Raw genomic sequence first — 25,228 nt, forward strand, 5'->3', positions numbered from 1 at the left:
GAGCAATAACTCTGTAATATGTAGAATATCATAACTATTTGATGAATATCTAAACAAAATCACATAAAAATTGAAAAATTCAATTGTAAATTCGTAATATATAGAATCGGTGATTTAAACATCAAATTAAAATAAATCAAAATAGATAATGGAAATTACCTTGCAAATCGAGAAACCTGCTTGAATTAATAAAGAGATGTCGTTTAACAATAGAGAAAATTTCTTGATGAACAATAATTGAGCACCTTGAAGAAAGATAATCTTGAAACGTGGAAGGAGGGGAAGAAACGTGAAAGGTGGAGAAGAAACGTGAATGGTGAAGAAGGTTAATGGGTATTGGTTTTAAAAGAAAATTTCTTTTTAAACGGTTATTGATATATAATTTGGACCAATATAGAACTCTTTTCATAAATAAAATTAATTTTAAATACTAAAATCTGAATACATATTATTTTATAAAAATATTGTCATTCTGCCATTTTAAATAAATATTTTAAAGTGTTGTTATTTTAACTAATTATGTTAGGTATTATGACTTAATTGCTAATTTTCCCTTTATTGTTTCACTTATATAACAACAGAATTATTAAATCAGATCTTAAAAAAAAAGCCTACCTCGAGCGATGGCACTTCGCCTAATCGCCTTTGGTGAGAGGCAAGCGGAGAGCACAGATTGGACCAATGCACAACTCAGCGGGCATTGGGAGTTTGAATGCATACCTGATGAACTGAAATTTCACCAGGTTTTTATCATTAGAAGAACAAAAGGCGCGAGAATATCTAATGCAATATGGCATTCCTCGGGCACGTTAACTGCCTGCCATTACTCGAATCATTAAACAACAATTTCTCGAGTAATTTTCTTCTGACAAGTATCATACATTACATGACATTAATAAGGGAAGCTGGCTGGGCCAGAAACTTATTTGTGGTCCACAGATTCTAAGCACAATTACACCCTTACCTTTCATTAGTACAAGAACTAGATTCACAAACAAACTGCTTATCTACATAATCCTTCGATAGGTATTGGCAACAGGATTCATAGCAGCTGCATTTTTGTCTCTAGGAAAGCTCTTAAGCTCAAATTCTTGTCCTCAACATCTCTAAATTTAGTTCTCCTACCATGACCTGAAGAACAAGAAAATACTGGATAAATTATTTATCTGATTTACTTGATTGAAATGAGACGAGAAAATGCAATCAATATTAAACAAATGCCGACATGAGGGTCTAAAGGAATTGCCACATTTTTGAGCTGTAAAACTGAAGCAACAGACAGTTCTATGCAGATACTTCCATGTGTCATCAAATGAGCAAGTGCCTGAATCTGTAGGTATACTCAAAAGCCTTTTGGTCAACACGACAACAATTCATATGAGCTACACTAGTTTTCCTGTGTTAAGCTTTCCTTCATTGACAAAAGAAAAAGATTTGTCAACCACATGGTGTTCTGCACTTCTCCGATTATCAAGTTTTAGACTTGAGTAATACCAGTTGATTAATTTCAACAACTGCAACTATATGCATGAATTGTTTGGCAGAGGTATCAGTATTAATCATGTACTGTTACTAGAAAGTGCAGTGCAAAACCATAAGACTTGAATTAAAATATGAAGCAGCCATTATACACATCAAGGTAAACATCCTCCTGACTTCTTGGTTGGAGGAGCAGAGTAAATTCAAGAATGCTCAAAGCAATTTGAATTTCACAACATTGAAAATTATTGAAAAAGGAAAATTGCAAGTAGGGGTGTCAATTTTGATAAATGAAACTGTAACTTATCTAACCTGTCCAGAGTTTGAGTAGACATGTAAGGTTATGACAAATTGCTCAACCTATCTTGACCCAAACATCTAGATGCAAATATATTTCAGACAGATCAGATCACTACCTCAACTCATTTTGACCAACCCATCTATTTGATACCCTAAGATTGTCGATTTTAACCTATAAAACTGTTACTTGTCCAAGCTTAAGTTAGACAGAGTTGGCTGTGTGTTGTTATTCTACCTAGTCCAAGTAAAGTTTGATCAGCTAGTTCAAGACCTATTTATTAATTCAAATCATATTGATTAACCAACAGAGTATACCAATCCATTTAACACCCTTAACTGCAAGACCAAACTAGAAGAAAATGCACTGCTGCTCAATATAATGAAGGTTAAGATGGTTTAAAGAACTGAAAGGCAAGCAGAACTATTATTGATGGTGACCAGAGGGATGTGATGCAACAAGATAAGAAAACACTAAATTGTTAGAACAGAATGGGAAGGGATTTGCTACATATTTCAAGTTTAACTCCCCTGATCTAATCCCCAATACAAGGTAAGATACTAAAATAACAGAGATGGTGAAAGATATGTGATTTGCTAGCAGGAGACAAGCGAAAGTTCTATCTGAGTCAAACACTACACGTATATAGATTTCTCAAAGCTCAAACCACAGACAAATGGTCTGCTAGCAGAAGACGAGGGAAAGTTGTGTCTGAGTCAAACACTGCACTTAAAAAGACATCTCAAAGCTCAAACCACAGATAAATGGTTTACCAAGTAAATAGCCTTGCACATGCTAACTACCATTACTTGCTAATAATATGTTCCTAGTATCCTGTTGATTTTCCAAGTGGTGTGGCTCCATTTATTTCTCTGTACTAGTATAGAAATGCGCAAACAGGTCAAACTTCAATATAACAAGCATTACTCACCCGGAAGTATCCATTCAAAATCCAAGTCGAGCATCAACTTCACACTGCTCAATTGCTTGGGCACTGCAAACATTATAGGAGATCATATCAGATCTCGTGCTAAAGAAACATCAATAGGTAGAAAGAAACCTAAAGCTAAATAAGTGCAGACATGAATAAAGCACTACCTCCAAACAAATTTCAAATATACCCTACAAACACTGAGCAAAAATCTTTCACAGAGAAGAAAATAGTTTCCACCCAGCCTTCCTCAATAAAAAAACCTGGGTTGAACTGAACGGACAAAAGATGGCTAACTTATCACCCCACAAATGCTGTATCAAAATGGGAGCCATAAAGGGAAATTGTATCTCCTCCACTTACTTTTTCACAGTATTATTGAAATTACATTATCCCCACCTCCAATTAGGCAATGACCATGGAGCAGATTGCTCCACCTTGACATCTGTTAATTACTTATTCAGAGTGGAGATCCCTAAGATCTAAGTTTGTCCATATCAGTGATTGTCCATACAAACAATATTTTCAGATTCATTCGGAGAGTGCATACATCTGCTAACTTGCTGAATACGATATATATTACAAGTCTTTCAGAAAAGATCAATCTCTTCCTCCACAGAATTTATTTTAGGTCCACTGCTACAGGTAAAGCAGGCAAAGTTAATGTGAGGGATCATGAACCATTAAAACTTGGAAGCAGCCCCAAGTTCTATTTGGCTGATATATGGATTCATTATTCCACTAACTCATTTTACTCAGTTATCTTGAGAGCACTGTCAAGGTAAGTTTCATTGGAATATGCTCCCCCTACATTTTCACTCTATAAGGAGAAACATCCACCCTATATTCACTACCCATTTCATTATCACCACCACAACAACAATAACATCATAGCATAATAAAAATGTCAAGATCATGCACCTGAAAATTTGTTGTATCTCTCGGCAATGGTCCAGCCAAGTTCACCCATGGCGAAGTGGTCTCCAGTAAAAAGCACCTTAAATGGTTTGTATAGCAAGCATACTGACCCCTACCATTATGACGGTACCAAAAAATAAAGTTAGAATTGGTAATTTAAAAGTCTGAACCATGATTTCGCAAGATAACTAGAAATAATCATTAAGTACTGTATATTATTGAAATCACCATCACATTGATCCTTAAATTACAATGATAAAAAGTGAATTGAATGTCGGTTAGCAATTGGAATTCTAAAAGTTTGACCACCATGAATTCACAAGGATGACACGAATGAACCATCATAAACTGCTAAATCGTTAAAATCACAATTATAGTTATCCCTAAAGTAACAAGATAAACAATGAACTATATGTCGACTAAGGTACAAGAACAATTTACACACTTCTGTATGTCCAGGTGTATGTACAAGTGTGACATCGTCACCGAGGCTCCATGGTCCACTCCCCTCCAGCTTAATCTCTACGGCAGCAGTTGAGTGATCTACCTGAAATCAATTTAATGTCAATATTAATATATCATTGTCTAGGATTGCAAATTCATCTTATAAGAGATAAAAACCATTGTCTAAGAGTGCTATTTAAAGAGAAAAAACTACAACTAGCAAAGGGAAACAACTCCCTATATGCATTAGAAGTATTGCAAAGGAGTCACCTAAAGTAAAGCACACAACAACTCACGAAGCACACTGACTTTAGTATGACTCACTTCTTATCATAAATAATAGTTTGAGGTTAACACCAATAGGGATATAAAACGAGTTCACTTGTTACTAAAGAGTTAAAATATAATGGTAGCTGATGAAATTGAGTTTTATTGATCATTGTATTGGTTTTTATATAGCCAGTGTAGTGCATACAAAACTGAAAAAGACTAATCGCTTAAAGAAAATTTAGGTAACGGAGGAACCTATGTGAAAACAAATCCTAAATATAAAGAAGCTATTAAGTACAAAATAAATATCAAAAATCAGAATAACAAAGAGACCTAAACTAGTAAACTAAAGGAAATTTTCTAGTTGTTTTTAGGGCACCACAAGTTGGCATGGATGTCTGCAGATGTTGGGTGTATTTATGTCTTCACACATTACTCTACTCGCATTTCTGTCACTTGAGTGCTAAAGTGATAGAAATCAAAGGCTCAGTGTGGTGCATGCTCTATCACGTCCAAACTGGCAGTGTTGACCAATGAGCCGCGTCCAGCAGATATGAGAAAGAAGAAAAAGTTCACCAAGCATTGGATGCGGTGATCGACGCGGTGCAACATCTATCTCGACAAATTCAATGTGGCACGTCCTCTATCACACTGAAGAAGTTTCTGAAATGGTTAAGTGTTGGCCATGTTGATCGATACAGTGCACCCCCTGTTGCGCGCGTTGGTCGATGAAGTGCATCCAGGAGCAGCTAGAGTCCAGAATTTTACTCAATCCTTTGTGGGTTTGGATAGTCCCTCTTAGAAAATTACCTATTCTTATAAATAGCCCAGAAACTCATTTTAGGAAGGATTAGGACGTTTTACACAAGGTTTTTATGCTTTGGAGCAGAGTAGAGTCACGAACCATCGGTCTTTCTCTATCTTCCAATTATTAGTTGCTGTTTTTAACTTCTAAAATTCATCTGATTGTTATCATGAACATAAGTGGCTGATACCCCTTGTTATGGGGTTGTGGAAGAGCCATGAATATTGTCGTTTGAAGAAGACTTTTATCTTAGTTTGAATAATCAGTTTGTGATTGTTTCTTAGTCTTGTGATTAATTGCTTGATTGTGTAGCAAACATTTAAATTCTATCAACTATATAACTAACATACTAGGGAAAGGCGGTGTTAGATTAGAGAAAGGTTAAAGAGAGCATGATCTAACTCCCCAAAGGTTTTGCGACTAGGATAGGTATATACCTAGCTGCCGTGTTTGCTTAAATGTTGTAAACGTTAATCAATTTCATAGGAATATAAGAGGCGATGTACTTTGAACAAGCGAGTAGTAATCCAGAGAATACTACTCATATTAATTCGTAGCAATTGTCAATAATTCAGATGAGGAGAAAGTATTTTGTTTAACTCAATAGGATTGGTGAACCAACCACTACCCTGGAATGCTCATCTCTCTGTGTTAATTCTAAGTGTGAAATCGTTTCATTTATTACTTATTTAGCATAAATAACCTAGTTTTATAATTTTGTAGTAGTTTATAATCAAATCAACTTTTGGTGAAAATACTTGTTTAATTAATTAGTAATAGTGAAGTCTAACAAATTGTTGATCATAAATCCCTGTGGGTACGATATCCAACTCTCGGGTCACTATATTACTTGGCGACCACATACGCTTGTGTGTGCCTTCGGGAGAAACAAGTTTTTAGCTTTGTTGCCGGGGGCATAAAAATTAATAGTTTACTTAGAATTAGCTATTATTATATTTGTTATTCAAGTATTGAGAAGGATCATAACAACCGTGAGGATTTTGGCTCAGAACCTAAAAAGGACACTTCACAGGCGAAGGAGGGAGTTGCTACAATTTGACTATCGATAGGCACTCATTCACTTGCTTGTTAGATATGGTCGTTAAAGGTAGAGTGCAAGAAGTGGCAATGCTACTTTTGGGCAATGTCACATCGACCATGTCAAGCCCAACATCACTGGGTGGTTCGAGCTGAAACAGAGCATGTTACAACTGCTTCATGCTAACGGGAAATTCCTGAGTTTATGGCATGAGGATCCTCAGTAACACATCCTGAACTTCCTAGAGATCAGTGATACTTGTATCACTATACTATAGGGGTCACATCTGACTATGTCAGACTCACTGAAAGACCCTGGGAGTTCAGCAGTCCAGAATCTAGAGAGGCAGATCGGCCACAGTAGCTCGTAGTATGCAGAACACTATACCACATGGAACACTTCCAAGTGACACTGAGCTGAATCAAAAGCTCTGGCCAATGTTGTGACTCTCAGAAATGGTAGAGAACAGGAGGAAACACAAAGCATAGCAAAGCTCAGAAGGAAGTAAAGGCAAATGATGTAATTGAACCGGAACGGCCAGCGAAGGAGTCGGTGGCAAAGAAACCACACCATGTGGTCGCCAAATCACCATCTCCCTTCCCTTAGTGGTTAATACAGCAGAAAGAGGAGGCAAAGTACAAGAAATTTCTTGATTTACTAAAGCAGGTGCACGTTAATGTTCCTTTGGTAGACGTGCTGCAAGGAATCCCAAAGTATACCACGCATATCGTGGACATTGTGGCTAATAAAAGTCATTTCACTGAGTATGCTACAGTAGCACTTACTGTAGAGTACACTTGGCAGATTCAAAACAAGTTGCCAACAAAACTGAAAGACCCTGGGAGTTTCACTATTGAAAATGTCATTGAGAAACAAGTCACTGCCCAAGCACTATGTGATCAAGGGGTGAGTATAAATTTGATGTCCTCATCTGTTTTCAGGAAGCTAGGCTTGGGGACCCCTAATCCCACTACTATTGTTCTACCAATGGCAGATAAATCTTTGGCACGACTAGAGGGGATTATCATAGATGTACTCATGCAAGGTGGGGCTTTGATTTTTCCTGCAAATTTGTCATCCTAGATTTGAGCCAGATCCGGAAGTCCCATTTATTTCGGGTGTCCCATCTAGCCACGGGCAGAGAACTGATTGATGTAGCAGCAGGACAGTTAACCGTGAGAGTGCATGATCAAGTAAAAGTATTCAATGCATACAATGCTCTGAAACTACCTGCGCACTATGAAGAGTTGTCCATGATTAATGTGGTGGAACTATAATTTTGAGCTGCCTCCCATCACTTCAAATGATTCATTAGAGAGAGGTTTGGTCTGCAGCAATAGTTATGGAGATGCAAAACCGAACAAATGGGTGCAAATATTAGACATGGCCAGCATTTATATTAGAGAAGGTAATTTTGAGCCGCTAAACAGACCACTGGGACCCCCACCCAAGTTGTCAACTGTGGAAGCTCCTAAATGTGAGTTCAAACCCTTACCAGTACACCTCAAGTATGCTTACTTGGGTGAAGGTGAAACCTCGCCAATTATTCTATCATCTTAACTCTCTGGGTTGGAGAAAGACAAATCATTGAAGGTGTTACAGAAGCGCAAGAGGGTAATTGGTTGGCAAAATTGGGAGACATTCAGGGTATCGATCCAGGATTTTGTATGTTTAAAACAAGAAGGCCACAGACCTAGCATAGAGCACCAGGGGCGATTAAATCATGTGATGGAAGAAGTGGTCAAGAATGTTACCTTCTAAACAAAAAATAAAGTGGTCAAGAAGAAAGTTATCAAGTGGTTAGATACATGTATTATCTATCCTATTTCTCAGAGTATCTGTGTGAGGCGGTGAGCCCCGTTCAGTGTGTCCCTAAGAAAAAAGGGATCGCAGTGGTGACCAATGAAAGAGATGAGTTCATTCCAGTAAGAACTGTGACTGGGTGAGATATGCATGGATTACTAAAAGGTGAACAATTCCACAAGGAAGGATCATTACCCGATATCCTTTATAGATTGATCAGATGCTAGATATCTTCGCTGGACAAGAATACTATTGTTTTCTATACGGGCATCCGGCTACAATCAGATAGTCATTGCTCTAGAGGACCAAGAAAAGACCACATTTACCTGCCCATATAACACATTCTTTCAAGTGAATATCGTTTGGATTATGTAACTCACCAACAACATTTCAGAGGTGCATGAGGGCAACATGATCGAAGACTTTGTTGAGGACTTGAGTTATTCATGGATGATTTCTCTATCTTCGGGAAGTCATTCGATGATTGCTTGAATAACCTGGATCGAGTGCTTGGACGGAGTTAGGAGACAAATTTGGTTCTCACTTGGGGAGAAGTGCCACATTTTATGGCCCAAGAGGGAATTGTCCTAGACATAAGGTGTCAAAAAGGGGCTTAGAAGTTGATCAAGAAAAGGTGGAAGCAATTGAAAAAGGGAAAAAGGACAAATATACCCCCAAACCATCGTAAATGGTATGCACATACCCTCCGTCATACTTTTGGAGCATTGGTACCCCTGCCGCCTAAAAACTAGAGCATATATACCCTTCATACTAACAGACATACACGTGTCATAATCTTATCTATTAACCCGACATTTATTAAATTTTTACCCAAAAATAAAAGCCCCACCCGATTAATTTAAAAACCCACCCAAATACAAAATCCCCACACCCAAATTCCTTCACTTTGTTCTCTTCCACAGCTAACCATGCCTCCTCTAACCTTTGAATCACCTTCACCCCCTCACCACATTTATCCATCAACAATGCATTCTTAAAATCTCCCTTGCATCTTGAAGCCTCGCCCATTTCATCCAACAACCTTGTCATCAAGAATTTGTATTCCATATTCTCCAGCTGAGCAGACTCGTCCTCCCCTGGTTCTAATTTTTTCTAGAGGAGATCTTTTAGGGCTTCAATGGTTGAGGACTAGATTCGAAGAACTGGGACTGTGGTAAATCTTCTTCTACCTTTTGGTATTGTTTTTTAATTACAAAAGGTAGTGGGGTTTCAGCCGTTATCAATCGAGTTTCGATTGGAAAATTCCCTAAGGCCACGACGGCGAAAATAACGGTGACACCAGCGGATTGGACGGTAGAGATTAATGGTTTGACTAGGAATTACCATTGGCGAGGCATGGAAGACGAATCTTCTACTATAGGTCTTAGAAGTAATTTTGGGGATCGTAAATGGAGTGGTGGAAAAAGAATGATGAACCGATAGTTAAGGTGGAGTTCATGGTGGTGGTTGTCGTCGGTGAGAGGTGGTTTTCGACGGGGATGGCTGAATGAAAGTGAAGTCTTTTGGGGTTTTGGGTTATAATTTGGGTGTGTGGGTATTTTGTATTTGGGTGGGTTTTTTAATTAATAGGGTGGGGCTTTTATTTTGGGTATAAATTTATTAAATATCGGATCGACGAATAAGATTGTGCCACATGTCCCTATTTAGTCTTCCGTTAGAGTGAAGGACATATATGCTCTAGTTTTTGGACTGCAGGGACACCAATGCCCCAAAAGTATGTTGGAGGGTATTTGCATACCATTTACAATAGTTCGGGGGTATATTTTTCGTTTTTCCCATTGAAAAATTATCATCTCCTATGTCCATTAGGGGTGTGCACTGTGCGGAAATTATTAGGCCACACAGGATTTAATGGGCACTTCATTAAAGATTTCTCTAAGGTGTTGAACCCTATGTGCAAGTTTTACTCGAGAAGGATGTTAAATTTATAGTTGATGAAGCATACTTGAAGGCATTTGATGAACTCAAGGAGGAATTGGTGATTGCACTAATTATTATAGCTCAATATTGAATCTGCCATTTGAGCTTATGTGCGACTCCAGCGATATCACAGTGGCAGTTGTCCAAGGTGAAAGAAAGGAGAAGGTATTTCACTCTATTCACCTGCGCCAGTAAGACTCTTGATGTTGTTGAGATGAACTACACAGTTACTAAAAAAGAGCTATTGGTTGTGGTCTATGCCTTCAACAAATTCCGTTCTTATCTTATGGGGACTCAGGTGATTGTATCACGCTGCTATCCGTTACCTTCTTAGTAAGAAAGACTCAAAGCCAAGTCTTATCGGGTAGATTCTCTTGTTGAAAGATGTTAGAATCCTAGGAATATTCTATAGCATATGTGTAAATATAGTAGGTAGCTTATTTATTCCTAGATTTACTCCTATTTTAATTTGGTATCGATTTGTATTGATTTCCTTTCTTCTTTAGGATATGTAAACTTAGCTATTGGAAACAGCACAGCAGCTGCCCGATATTCTGCCTCCTAGAAGAACGAGCTCTATAATGATATCTTAGATGATCAGTCACACAAAAAGTTTCAACAAATTGAATATATTACCTCCAGCGAATGAAGAATCCGTTCACAGCCTAAATGATTTGACCATTTCTCATGATCTGCGACATCATCGCTGGTAATCAAAATAATAATTAGTGCATGTTAGAGATGAACATGATGCAAAATGATATCACCATACCTGTGCGTGAGGAACATGTAACGAGCTCCACCTAACATTTTAAGATTATTTTCCAGTTTTGTTGTGTACCTTGGACTGAAAATGGTTAGTTATGTCAGTACTGAATTAATATGCATCCAAGTTCAAAAATTCTAGATATCTAGCACAACCCAACATCCCTTATATTGTTTCCAAGTAATGGTAACATTCCCCTATTCACTAAATTAGTCCTCTTCAGCCGCCCCTTGTGTATTGTTTATTGTGAAATCAACAGGCTGTGATGAACTATGAATACTGAAATACCTGTCAACAAGAATATTTCCTTCAGCACGAACGATCAAATAAGAAGCTGCTCCAAATGACTTGTCAGAATGATAACCACAGTGGTAAACACCCTGAAAGTTGTAGAAGACTCTTAGACAAAGCAGACACAAATCTCAGGAAATTGGTGCAGTTGCACTGTTCTATGCGTCTGTGGGTGCCAGATAGGAAAACAGACGTGGCATTAGTAACTTATAAATTTTAATAGTCAATAATGCTAAATGTTTTTCCATAAAAATATCAGGAGACTTCATAATGATACGATTAAAAAAGAAACTTATAGTGAATACTGTATCAATGAATTTCACCACATGTACGGTCATCTCCACGCAAAAAGCTAGCCATGTGGAACACTTCTTTTGAAACGAAAATATTTGAAGAACTGCTGAAATTTGTTAGTACTAACAAATATTATTTAGCTGACGGAACTTCCATCGGCTGCAAAAATTAAACCAAGTGAACAGATTATGCTTTCATTATCTTCATTCTTTCCTATAAATATCCTTGTTTGGCATATAAGTTCATTAATCAGTCCTTGTCAAAAACCATTATCCTGGCATACTCAGAATGGAGTGATGCATCATATATCTCACAAAAATAGCATTTCAAAATGTAGTGAGTAGAAAAATAGGATATCCCAAACTTATGAGGGAAATATTAATGTAGTGAGTAGAACAATAGAACATCCCACATTTATGAGGGAAATATTTCTACTTTATAAAGAGCATTGACGTCTGCAATTAATAAAACATCAGGCAAAAATATTAAAACCACGTCATTTTTCTTCTTTTCCTTCTCATAGCGATGATGAAAAGATTATCCCCCAAGTTTATTTCAATCAAGTGCTGGTATCCTTACTGCAAGTTCCCATGGCCTTGAAAGAAATAAAGACCTCTTTCATGATTAAGATCACCAAAGACAAGTTTTCACGCATTGTGTGGTATTACAATGCCACTTTAGCAACTTAATCTGCAAATTCAAAAAGTTATTGACTAGTAAAATGAGAGCATACATCAAAGCGAATCCAGCCTACAACTGGATCTCATTTACATTTATGTAAAATATGATGATGACGATGAACACAACAGTATTCACAAATCGACAGGTTGTCTGAATCAAATTAATTTCTGTGGACAGACTCTTTCAATTACATCAGATGCTTTAGAGAGAATTAAGCAAAAGAGAAAATTTCAAAAGGAGAATGAATATACCAGCAATGTATGCTCATCTATTGGAATTGGGAAAGTCTTCTGAACTTCTAAAATATCATGAGGAGGCTTCTCTGTATGGATTGAACTTGTTGGACATGAGAGTAAGGCCTTGCAACATCATTAATCCAAATAGAAAGTCAGAGAAACTATAAAGTATTTGGAACTAATTAATGATAAGATAAGAGCATCAGATAAAGTTTCTCCAAGCTAAATGCATATTAACATAGAATTATAGAACTGCTATGCATGCTTTTTAAAGGCCTAAAGATCTTTTGCCAGAATGATTTTTGTTTAACAATTTCGAAATAGATAATCAATAGCAATGTTCCCAATCCACATGATAGATGAAAAAAAAAACTAGCACCTGAAGAGCCCTCACTCGTTCTTCTTCACAGCTGGGCTGTTTAAAGACTGCTGACATATCACCAGCTCTTGTAAAGTTCTCCTAAAAAGTACAAGAAATAAAGCAATGTCACTCCCAAAATTAGGTTTTCATCTGTCCAATTTAAGGGGACCACTGCGACAGTAGAACTGAGTGCCCTCAACAAGTCTATGTATTTATAGATTTGGCTTCGATTATAACCAATTTCTTAGAATTCATGTTTGTTCTCGTTCAATAATTGCAGTTTGGAAACGACATCCACCAGAGATGAAACCCGAATACAGTAGGATGGAAATAGAAGTTCTGATGATCTAACACCAGTGTTATCAAAAGTGAAAAGCACAAAAAATCTCCAAGGTCTGTTTAGTGAAATATTAATTGTTTAGTGTCACCTCTTCAAGAAACGATCATTGGCAAGGAAAAGTATGTATTAGAGCCCTGAAAATGACACTGAAGTGCACATTAAGCGAGGCAAAGAGATCAACATGTTTTGAGCCTCGCTTCAGGTCTCTAGCATGTCTTTGACAACACAGTCTGCCACACCACTGAACACATACAAGTTCATAAATATGAAGAATTCATTAATGCTAGACCAAGGTGGTGCTTTTTTGCATTATGTTGTAGAAAAAATACATTGGTCATATATAATTTAGCCAACAATCTACACATATGGGTAGAGCAGGAGTAAAACCGTTTGGTCCCGGAGTCTATCTGCGAAACAGTTCTTCACTACTTGCTCAACCTCATCTTATCAGAAAGGTCTTTACAGTTCATTCTTCTCGCTAGACTGATTCCCCAAACAATAATGTTATCCTAATTATATTCTCCCCTCTCATTTTTCTCGTAATCCAACTGCATTGGAGGACATACACACTCAATTGTTCCATGTTTTCCCATTTTTATGTATAATGTCCCTTAAAATTTAAAACTGTACCTCCTTTAGGCATTCGTCATTGGATCAAAGAACTTTGGTGTTGTTGTCCCACTCCTTAAACATTAATGCGTAACTTTTATTCCAAGCATTGATGCAATTAATTTGATCTCCACACTTCAAGTTGTTTGTCATCTTAACCACCTAAATTCTGGTAAGAGTTTTGAAAATTGTTGTCAATCCTTCTACTGTGCTTGTGTGTTCCGTTCTTGTAGATTCTTCCTCAACTATTTAAGCATTACATCTAATCTAAAGCTTTCTTCTACCTGAACTAAATATCCATACCACCAAGTTTACACTAACTGCGGAAATCCTTCCTGTCGCCTAGTATTGTTAAGACAAAAGGTCAATAACGCCCAACTCATTTCACCACTAAGAGTAGACAAAATGATTAAAAAAGACATATGGGTAAATCCAGTTTCCCACCATACAGAGGTTTTACCTTGTTACAGACCGCCAAGAATCAAAATTCATTCTCACTTTTGAATAGTAATTCGCATCGTTATTATCATAAATGTGAGTCCCATGAATTGTTCACATGTATCATGGTTTATTTACATATAACTTAAAAGAAAATGTGGGAACCATAGTGTGAAATGATGTTATTCTAGTGTATAAGAAATTAAGAAGTATTGATAATTACCGGAGCCATCCATCGACAGGTATCACAGTCTATGCATGTATGATCTGCAAGTTAAACATAGCTGCTTAATGATTAAATCAAATAACAACATGATTGAACTTCACATCATTAAATCATAGTCCTATATAATTCAGGAAGTACATCTGGAGTCATGTCATATCTATTGAATCATTGGTAAAGGCAAGCAAGTATCCAATAGTGAACTCTAATGTTACTAATTATTACTCAATAGTGACTAATGAACAGTTCAAACTATAAGCAGTTGAGAAAGAGTTTATGGAAATGAAGAAACAGAAAAAAGGCAGTAGAGATAATGATGAGTAAGTTGGTGCTTTACCAACAAATAAGAAAAAAGATCAACTTTCAGTAAAGCTTTAACCAAGCATCGTAGCTAGAAATTAAAATAAGTGCGGGTCAGATGATTGTCATCTGCCATCAGAGTAGTTGTTGTACAAGGCAAAAATAGGGATAGGGATAGGGAAAGGGATATTTGGATGTGATGAGTGCAAATAGAGTTGTAGTCGACTCAAACTATTGCTTCCGTCTATAGAATGAAGTAGGAATGTTAGATAAACATTACCGACAAAGAACTCTCCGGAGACGTTCTGAGGACGTCGAGCTTCCAAGGAAGCTGTGATTATGGTCGGCCATTGAAAAGCTTTAACCCGTTTTGGAGACGAGTTTTGTAGGTTGCCGTTATATTGGAAGCTCCGACGAATATGAAAGCTAGTCGATGCCGTTGCAGCAGCCATGGCGAATAGCCCAGGTGTGAAGTATGCTGATGAAGTTGCTGGAAAAAAAACTATTGTTTTCCATTATTTTTAGCTACTCCCTCTTTTAAAAATGAATGGTCTAATTTGATTTGAGACGAAATTTAAGAAAAAGAAAGAAAGACATTTTAATTTTGTCATTTTAAATTAAAGTTATGTCAAATATATTAAAATATTATTAAATTTTATTGTCTTAAACATATCACATGAAAACTTAAAGTTAAAGTATTATATAAAAAAAAGGGGTTCATTCTTTTTTAAACGGGCAGTATTAATTATTTATTAGTAAAAGAAATGAAGACTGGCTATGAAATCGGTGTCTCTACGAAAGTGTGCTCAATACGGCTCTATCCGCTCTTTCTAGTAGTTCTAGGACATAAAATGTTAGAAGCTGATACATTAAAAAAAATATATATGTTAGGCTTAAAAAGAAAAAAAAATTAAAATTAAATTACAATCTCATAAGTCACGTAATCAAGTTATTTTTTAATTAAAATGACTACATGTGTTTACCCAAATTGGCTAAATAATATTTTTGGGCCAAATAGGTATTTGTGTACACAATCCTAATAATTAAGCAACATCCTCTTCTAATTTATAAAGGTAATAGATTTTTGTCTTTTTATAAACCTTATTGGATTTGTATTCCTTGTTCATATTAAGTTTGGGATAGCTAAACAAGGGAGTAATTGAATAGTATTTATATTGTTGATTGGTAATTTAATCACAAATAATTTCTACAAAATTGTCCTATTATTTGAGAATTCCCGATACATTCGAGGGGAGAACTGCTATTCAATACAAATATTTGCTTATCTTTGTTTTAAGAAACTATATTGTATTATACATGTTGTTATGTATTAGAAGTATCTGATACATTAGTGTTTATATGTATCAATAGTAATATTTAATAATGTCTACAGATACATAGTCAGTTGAATAAGTTTGGGTGTATGTATCTAGTAGTAAAAAATAACGAAACATGTAATAGTTATGTATCAAAATACATAACTTGAACATGATACATACTAATTTGTGTAGCAATAACTTAGGATTATGTATCAAAATTATTATTTGAACTTGATACATTATGCATAATAAAAATATAATATATCATAATGTTGAAACGAAGAAATTATACATTAATTTAAGAAACAAAATCAATAGATACATTAAAATTTTGAATCCAGATGTATCGGAAAAAGATGAACAACATAGAATCGATAAAAATCAACAATCTGATATGTTGAAAGCAAAAGTAATGATGAAGAAATCCCTATACACTTTCTATTTTTCTTTGTATCAACTCTCGTAGTTTTTTTTTCACTTTCAACAATGGCGTACCCATGGATCTTGACTCAAAGCCCTTATCGGAGCCAACAACAACTTGACCTTTTTTTCCTTTTTGGGCATTTTGTCCATAGTCGAATTTAGAAGTCGAAGATGCATCCTTCTTCGATTAATTGGATAACCTCAATACTAAAAGATGGAACATCATTCATGTGTATCAGAAATTTGTAGATGAAAAAAAAAACTATAAATAAAAATAAAAGTTGTTAACTGATGAAGTGGAAAAAAAATTGTATGAAGAAGAAGATGAGGAAGAACTACCTCTTGAATAATTTGAAATTGATAAACTATAAAGAGAAAATATTTGAAATTCAAAAATGGAGTAATAGAGGTAACTAGTGATAAATGGAGTGAATTGAGGCGTGAAAAAGGGAGCAAAATTCGTGGGGGTGAGTGTCAGAGTGATGTATCTGAAAAAAGAGAGAAATTGAGAAAAAAGGGGATTTATGTAATTTATTGAAATGGTGGGGATTTTAAGAAAATAAGGTAAAAAAAAGGTGTGTGGTTATGTAATTTTTTTTCTTACTAGTTACGATAGCTCTTGCTGTGCGCGGGCGCAATAACATTAATTTTTATAGCAAATTATTTTTTATAGTAATTGAAATAATTTTTATAGTTGAATGTATTACTATTTTAAAAGTGAGTTAGAAAATAAACTATAAATTAATTTTCTAAAATTTGAAGTGTAACTTCAAATTAAATTTTAAATTTTCACAACCAAACATTAATTTTTAGATAAAATAAAATTTATATTGAATTTTGAAGAAAATACAAATTGTAATTTTTATAGTCAAACAAATAACTTTAGAAGTTAAATGAAATGAGTGACAACACAAACATTTTTTAATAAAATTTTATGTCAACAAAAAGAATACGGAGTTAAGAAACAAAATTTTCTTTGTCCTTTGAATTTTTGGTGAATCTTACTATCACGTTCCCAGCCTACACCCTTGATGTGGTCGTCTTGAGAAGCATTGTTGGTCCCCAAGCGAACAATTGGTCTGGCTCATTACTTAGCGGAAGACTTACTCAAGTGAAGTAGGAACCTCAAATCCAAACTCAAGAAATATTATTAATGAAAATAGATTAATTCAATATAATCTGGAATACTCAATAAACATAATTGATCAACTCAAGTCTTTAAAACATCACAAAAGGGATAGGAAAAGACTCCTCAACTGCTACTATCTTGAAGCCTCTAATAGAATGATGGGAGTCGGACAAGACTCACGACATCCTAACAAATTAGAAAATAGATGTGAAACCCTCCGGAAGCAAGGAGGCTCACCAAAGCTAGTTGAAAACTGCAAGTGGTATCAATGGAGCGAATGTTGATGACCCTGAACACCTATATCTACATCATGAAAAGATGCAGGCCAAATGCTATCAGTACATTAAATGTACGAGCATGTAAGGCACTGAAATATAACATAAGCTTGAACTGATAAAAAGGAAGACATACTCACCTCGCCTCAACTCAACTCAAGAATACTCAACTCAACTCAACTCAAGGATACTCAAATCAACTTAATAATATTCAACCCAACTCAATGTGAAATTAATGACAATAAGATGCAATATATAAAGCTTTGTAAACAATAGACAAGAACTCAAAATGTATAAAATACATTAATAACTCTTTACTCTTATTTGGGAGATTCTTTAACTGACAACTACCACTATGAGCTACATGATGATACAGTGTATCACCCACGCTGTCAGAACTGTCATATACCTTGTCGGGGTATAGAACATCCTCAACTAAGTGGATCCACTAAGGTATGCTTTAAGCAATAAGAAATCATCTAAAAAGTATGATCTTTTACCCATGTTTGCATACATGGTTTACGAGGATTTTGAGTTGTCTGCACTCATTCCCATATCGGTGCTCAATACTACTCCTAATAATATATATAACTCATGCTCATATGTTTAAAAGCATAACTCTTCCTCTCATTTGAGATAATTTCTCAAACTGACCTCTTAAAAGAGGTATCTGCTCAAAAAATATCTTTAAACTCATAAACTCTAGTTAGAAATCAAAGTTTCTCTTTTCTCAATCTAAATATGATACATGTCAAGCCCCATTTTTTACAAAATGGATTTTTGTGCTCGACCTAACAACTCTTTTGGGCTTTTGGTTGAAATTGAAGAGTCGCCACCTAACGAATTAAGGCGCGTTAGGGCACCTATCTAACCTAGCTAAATCTAACTAAGGGTCAACAAACCAGAGATTAGGTAAGGATTCAAATTACCTCGAGGGGGAAGGTGTTAGGCATCCCTCGAAGTCCACAAATGTGGGTCCCGACCGTGTCTCATGCAATTTATGTAGGGTTACAAGTAGCATTTTAGGTCACTTCATTTATTGGTTATTTAAATATGCTTGCTAGGTGATAACTAAAAATAAACAATTAAGACCAATTTATTTATTTGTTATTTAATTAAGCATGCAAAACTAAGTGATAACTTAACACTAAATAATTAACACAAATAAAATTAAAAGAGATAGCGAGAAGATAGAAAGTAGACAAATATATAAGCAAATGTCACTTTTTATTTAATTAAACTACCCTAAATAAATATAACTATAAAAAAACAAGTAAAGGGAGAAAGGAAAGGGAGACTCTGATAGACTTTACGGATCAGCACTCGACTTTCTTTATTTCGGTCGGCTTCTCGTAGGGACAGACAAAACCAAGGTTTGTCATTAAAACTGAGTCGATGTCATTATCTTCATAGGGCCTAAAGTACCCCTACCCCACAACCGCATGCTTTTCGTCTCTAAAAGGTGCCTAGCGACCCCCGCTTAAGGTCCAAGAGGCATTGGAGTGCTATTAGGGTGGATTTAGACAAAGATAAAATATATGATTCCTAATAGGCCCACCTAGACACCAAGTCAAACAAATAGGACAACACTTAGCACGTAAATCTCATATTGGCCTCTAGATTTTTTTTTATTTAGCACGCTAGAAAACACACATAAAGTGAAAGTCTCATGCTTAAGTGTGTGCATAGACAAACAAACACTTAATATAACAAATTTAATTTTAAATGGGCGAAAATATTACAAGTCAGGTAAAGCTTATTAGACTGATTTAATTAGTAATTAATTTAAAATGGGCACTTTATAATAATGCAAATGGGCAAAAGTATTTGAAAGCAATATCAAATTATTAATGCTGAAATGTTTATTTCAAGTGGCCGCAGTTTATTAGACTAATTTTAAAGATTGCAGAAAATTATTACAGAAAGCCGCTTTTAGTTACAAATTGATTTAAAAAAAAGACAGAAATATTATTGCAAGAGAGTGCTTTAATAACTCTATTTTAAATGGTAGACAAATTTAATGTCGCAGTTAACATGCAGGAGAAGACATTGATTTATTTTAAGTAGAAATTACTTATTTTAGATAGAGAATATTCATAACAGACTAAAAAAAACATACTGAAAATTTATTAGAAGCATATAAATATGCTAATTAAGTGATTAACATGCTGAAATTTTATTAGCAACCTAATATAAATTTATTAACTGGCAGGCTTAAGTTACTAAAAAATGTAGAAATTATTCAAACTAACTAGTTAGCATCATCGAATTTATTGTTTTACTCCTATAGACATGATTTCTAAATAAGAAATGAGAAGTCACTTGAAACTTTATGCATAATTTCTACACCCAAATAATATATTAAGAATTATGTAACTCCTATAGGCACGGTATCTAAATGTGCACAAGTTGAGATTTATTTTCTTAGGCATGTATTAAAACTATTTAAACCTAAATGCATAAATACTACACTCAAATAATATGTTTTAAAATTATTTAAATCCCTATTGACATATTTTCTAAAATGGCAGAATTATTGTAAAAATAAATTAGGACAATAATCACTCGTTATTCATTTATTATATGTAAGGAGCTTGGTTTAAGTAAATAACGCAAGGAGCAGTCATACATTATTTTTATTTATAATTAGTGATGAAGAAAGCGACCATATAAATCAACTAAAGCAAGGTATTTAACTACATGGTTAATTTTACACTAAAATTAGGCAAGCTTTAATTAGGGGATTGGTGACAAGAAATTGATATTATTTTAGACAGATCTTGAGTGCAAATATTAGAATGGGAACGATCAAACAGAACACACTCCTTTATGCATGCTTTCTAACAACAAGTAAGTTTGCGACAAAGTAGCAATTAGGACGTAAACCCCCTCCCCTTGGACGATCTCGAAGATTATTTCATATAGAGATAGTGTTAGAGTTATACACAATATTACAAGCCAACATAAAGAATAAATGAATAAAATATACAACATTAAAATAAGCATAATAGCTCCGTCCGAAAATTTCTTCTAGGAGACTCTTCATCACCTTGAACTCTAATTCAAAACCTACTAGAAGGGATAATGTAACACATATAGATAATGGCGAAATAATTGTAACATCAAATGTTCATAGCAACAGATTACTTTCATACGTATAAGCAACACACATAAGAAATCAAAACAAATGAAGATAACCATAGACATTATCACACATAGAGAGAGGAAGAACGAAAACTAACCCAGATGCTTCGTTTTATTCTTCCAACACACAACATTATTCAAAGTAATAATGCAAGACGGAATTTAACCTAACGAAAAGGAACTAACCCATTATGCAGAATATATTTATCAGCAATGAAGACGAACTTAAAGAGATGCCCACCGAAACAGCAACACAACAAGATAAACAAAGAATGACCCAAAGTTTTTTTAAAAAAATAATTCTTGCTCTTTTTTAGAGAAGAGAGTATTTTTTTTTATTTCTTAGAGTGCTTAAGTTTGAGTGAGGATGTGCGAGTGTTTTATTGTTAAGAGTGTTCCAGAGTGTGTAGACCGTGAGTAAATAATGAACTAAGAGGTCTCTTTATATAGTGAAAGGGAGGGCACATAATAAAGGAAAAGAAATAATTTAGGATCAATTAAATAATTTCCTTATTTCAAAGGAGCCAAATCAGAAATATTTTAATTTATTTTTTTACCAAATATAAAAGCAAGAGATCTGCCCACTTTTAACTAAGGTGAAGCAAATCACATCATATAATATAAACAAGGAAAGAATAATTCAAGATAATCATAAATTGATATAATCAAGCAAGCAAAGCATAATTATCTAGGATAAAATAAAATTACAACCCCCAAAACAAATATTTACAGCCTAAAATACTTTGAGTATCATCAGCAAATCAATCACAACAAATTCTAGAGTTGATGATTTTGATTAATTAAAATAGCCTAAAAATAAGCTATAATACTCAAACTATTAATGCTATAACAAACAACTAAAGCAAAAAGGAAAATAGAGTTATGCTCTTGAAAATTATCAAATGCAATCATATACCATTCCAAAGCATATCAATTAGTAAACCCATTTATGCTCTAATTGATTTAGACATGTGAGTTGCTTCTAAATTGAAAGAGAATCAAAACTTAGATTAATTAATGGATTAAATATCAAAATTAACAAGAGTAACCAAGTTAACAGTCAAATTCAAAGATAAGTACGAGATATTCATATTAATCTTGAGAAGAACAATGGAGCATATGAATTTCGAGCAGAAAATACCATTAGAAAAACTCGATAACAATTGACTTAAGCTATTTTATATTAACAAGTAAAGATTTATTGTGTTGCTTCATGAATAACAACAAACTATAAACAAGCATAGAATAGACATTAAAGGGGCGCACCTGGACGGATCCTTAGCTAAATTTTGGAAATTTAACCAAAATTTGCTTCTACTGCTGGCCGGAGAAGAGAAGAGGCGGAGGAGCTGCATCATTTTCTGGCGCTGCTCACTGTTGACCAGAGTTTGTTTGCGCTGGCTGCTGCCTGTTGGCTGTTCGGAGAAGCTGGAGGCGTCGATTGCTGGTTGTTCTCGCCTGTGGCTGCTGCCTTTGAAAGGAACTCTCGCCGGTAGGAGTTATCCTCCTCGCTGGCTGCTTCACCGAGCTGCTGGTCGGAGCTACGCCAGTGACTGCTGCTACTCGCTGATGTGTTTCGCCGGTGGGAGGTGCTGGAGCTGGCGATTTTCGCCGGCTATTTGTTGTCTTTGTGTAGCTGCTGTTAGCGGATGCTTGCTGCTAGATAAGAGAGGAGAGGAGAGGGAGAGGGAGATGCGGAGCTAAGGGGAGAGAGAGATTCGCCAGTTGGAGCAGTCTTCGATCTCTGCTACTGGAGGAGAAGATCGGAGAAGAGAGAGAGAGGGAGGTGGCAGCTAGAGCGAGAGGATGGGAAGAGAATGAACTTTTAGGGTTAGTATTTTGGTAGTTTAAAATAGGAAATAATAGAGTTAAAATCTTGACCATTGGATTAGACGAAATGAAAGGTTGAGATTAAATCTTGAGATTTGATCAAGATGAACAGACGGATGAGATTAAAATGAATGGGTTTGAATTTGGAATAAGAATAGGCTAAATTGAAACCAACAAAGGCTATGATTGAAAAAAAGAATTTAAATTGAAGTGGCAGAATTGAGATGAATTAGAATAGAATAGGCTAGAAATTAAATAATTAAGAGGAAATTTAAGGAAATGCTATCCAATTAAAATATCACATATATTAAAATATTTTTTATACAATATTTTAAAACATTTGAGTAAAATAATTATTTCGAGTTTAAATATCGATAAAAAAATAGCTTAAGAGAATAATTCAACATATTTACAATAATTTTTGTAAAGCATGCATACTAAAATTATAATTTTTTTTTAGACAAAATCGACTAAATCTTAAACTTTAGATATATTTTAAAATATGTATTTAATTGAATAGCATTTCCAAAATGGTTAAAGGTCAGTCAAAATTGGGTGTCAACAGCTGCCCCTTGGTTGCTTAGGAATGAAGGATGAATTGTCAGGCAATGAACGTTGACTTAGTAGCCGATTTTGTCCGACCGACGAGAGATGTCAGTGGGATCAATTGAAATAATAAAAAGTTGAAAAGGGTACGATCGAGACTTTGGTATTAAGCCGCCTACATATCTCTGGTTATACGAGAATCAGGTCGTGTGTAGTTCTAGGTTCAGGAGCAAACAAAACTCCTAAAGATTGAGAGAGCGGTATAATATTTGAATGAGAACCATATCGGCTTGAATGGATAAGATTAGAGTAGCGAGAAAGGCATGACAAAGAGATTTCCGATTTAAGGGCAAAAAATCTGATAAGAAGGAGTAATATGAATAGCCAAGGGTTAAATGAAAACGGTAATACGAGTAGCAAAGAAATTGATAGGGCATTCGTTGCGATAGATATAAGCATGATAATTGTAGCAGAGAGATGAAAATGATCTCGCTTGCAAAATGCCAGTCTCTGCAAATCTATAGCTTGTAATATGATTAGAGCAAATATTTCAAACAAACGATAAAATAAACATGATGCAATTTCCCATAACGACCATGATGTTTGCCTTTAAGACTATGAAAATGATGTCTTAGGCTATGATGTCTAGGGCCATGATACGCAAGAAATTATATCCTCAGGTCATGCAAATGTTGTCTGCGGGCCATAAAAAATGATGCATTTAGATTATGACACATTTGGATCATGATAAGCAGAAAGTAAATCCTTAGGCCATGATATGATGTCCGCAGGCCATGAAAGATGCCTTTAGACCATGATGCCTTCGGAACATAAATAATGAGTAAAGAGAGCATATCTATAATTCGGGCATCTGTTGATACTTGTGACTTGATTTGAACTTATTCGGGCACATGCAATTCTCGAGCATAATATAATCTCGGGCATATGCAATTCGGGCACAATGCAATCTTCGGGCACAATGCAAATCGGGCGCATGCAGTCTTCGGGCACAAAGCGATCTCGGGCACATGCAATGATGTAATTCTCGAGCACATGCAATATCGGCCATAATACATTCTCGGGCTCAATGCAATATCGATCACAATGCAATATCGGGCATATACGATGATGTAATTCTCGGGCATATGCAAAATGGGCACAATGCAATCTCAGGCTCAATGCAATCTCGAACATAATGAAATCTCAAGCACATGCAATATTGGGCACAATGCAATCTCGGGCTCAATGCAATCTTGGGCACAATGCAATCTTGGGCACATGCAATGATGTAATTCTTGGGCAAATGCAATCTCGGGCTCAATGCAAATCTCAGGCATAATGCAATCTCGGGCACATGCAATATCGGGCACAATGCAATCTTCGGGCACATGCAATAACGGGCACAATGCAATCTTCGGGCTCATGCAATATCGTGCACATGCAATTCTTGAGCACAATGCAGTCTCGGGCATATGCAATCTTCAGGCATAATGTAATCTAGGGCACGTGCAATAATGTAATCCTCGGGCACAAATGCAATCTCGGGCTCAAATGCTATCTCGGGCACAATGCAATATCGAGCGCAAATGTAATCTCGAGCACAATGTAATCTCCAGGCATAATATAGTTTTCAGGCTCATGCGATAATTGTTTGAGAGCATAAACCTTCGCCTTTTAGAAGGATTGAGTGTCATTTGTTGACGAATTCAGAATATTGTAGTTTTGACCCTTCATTCCATTGTGAGGAGTATGTGCAGTTGAAAAGTTGATTTGTCGGGCTTGATATGGAGTAGTTTGATCCTGTTGTCTTATTGGAAGGGTTGGGTACCATTGATCGGCGATTGTCGGGTTCAAAATAGCTTGGTCCTTTTTTCTTGTCAGAAGGATAGGGCTCCGTTTATAGGCGATTCGTCGAGCTTAATAGTGGTCAGACGATGTTGAAGCTGTCTTTTGTATCTGTACCTATTTTTCCTGTATTCAAAGAAAATTTGTGAGTTTAAAAATGGGGGTGGTTGATCTGCTCTGACCGGTGTGCTCCCTTTGGCTTGCCATCTCGATCTTTCCGGGCATTTGCTTTGAAGAAAAATGTAAAATA

At 35.5% G+C, this 25,228-nt stretch overlaps 1 protein-coding gene across 3 annotated transcripts; it reads right to left on the reverse strand.

Moving 5' to 3' along the window:
- Positions 1 to 781: 781 nt before the first annotated feature.
- LOC125849246 (uncharacterized) lies at positions 782 to 14,965 on the reverse strand. 3 transcript variants are annotated; one of them, XM_049529291.1, is made up of 11 exons: positions 14,748 to 14,965; positions 14,168 to 14,211; positions 12,576 to 12,656; positions 12,212 to 12,319; positions 10,983 to 11,074; positions 10,701 to 10,775; positions 10,565 to 10,634; positions 4,072 to 4,173; positions 3,630 to 3,738; positions 2,709 to 2,771; positions 782 to 1,131 (listed from the first exon to the last, which is right to left on the reverse strand). In XM_049529291.1, the coding sequence occupies exons 1-11, from the start codon at positions 14,917 to 14,919 to the stop codon at positions 1,043 to 1,045; spliced, it is 1,005 nt and encodes a 334-aa protein (XP_049385248.1). In that variant the 5' UTR covers positions 14,920 to 14,965; the 3' UTR covers positions 782 to 1,042. The 3 variants fall into 3 exon arrangements, with proteins under 3 accessions (XP_049385248.1, XP_049385250.1, XP_049385249.1); XM_049529293.1 differs by lacking the exon at positions 12,576 to 12,656; XM_049529292.1 differs by lacking the exon at positions 2,709 to 2,771.
- Between the last annotated feature and the right edge of the window lie 10,263 nt (positions 14,966 to 25,228).

Source organism: Solanum stenotomum, chromosome 12, assembly GCF_019186545.1.
Source record: "Solanum stenotomum isolate F172 chromosome 12, ASM1918654v1, whole genome shotgun sequence".
Taxonomy (NCBI): Eukaryota; Viridiplantae; Streptophyta; class Magnoliopsida; order Solanales; family Solanaceae; genus Solanum; species Solanum stenotomum.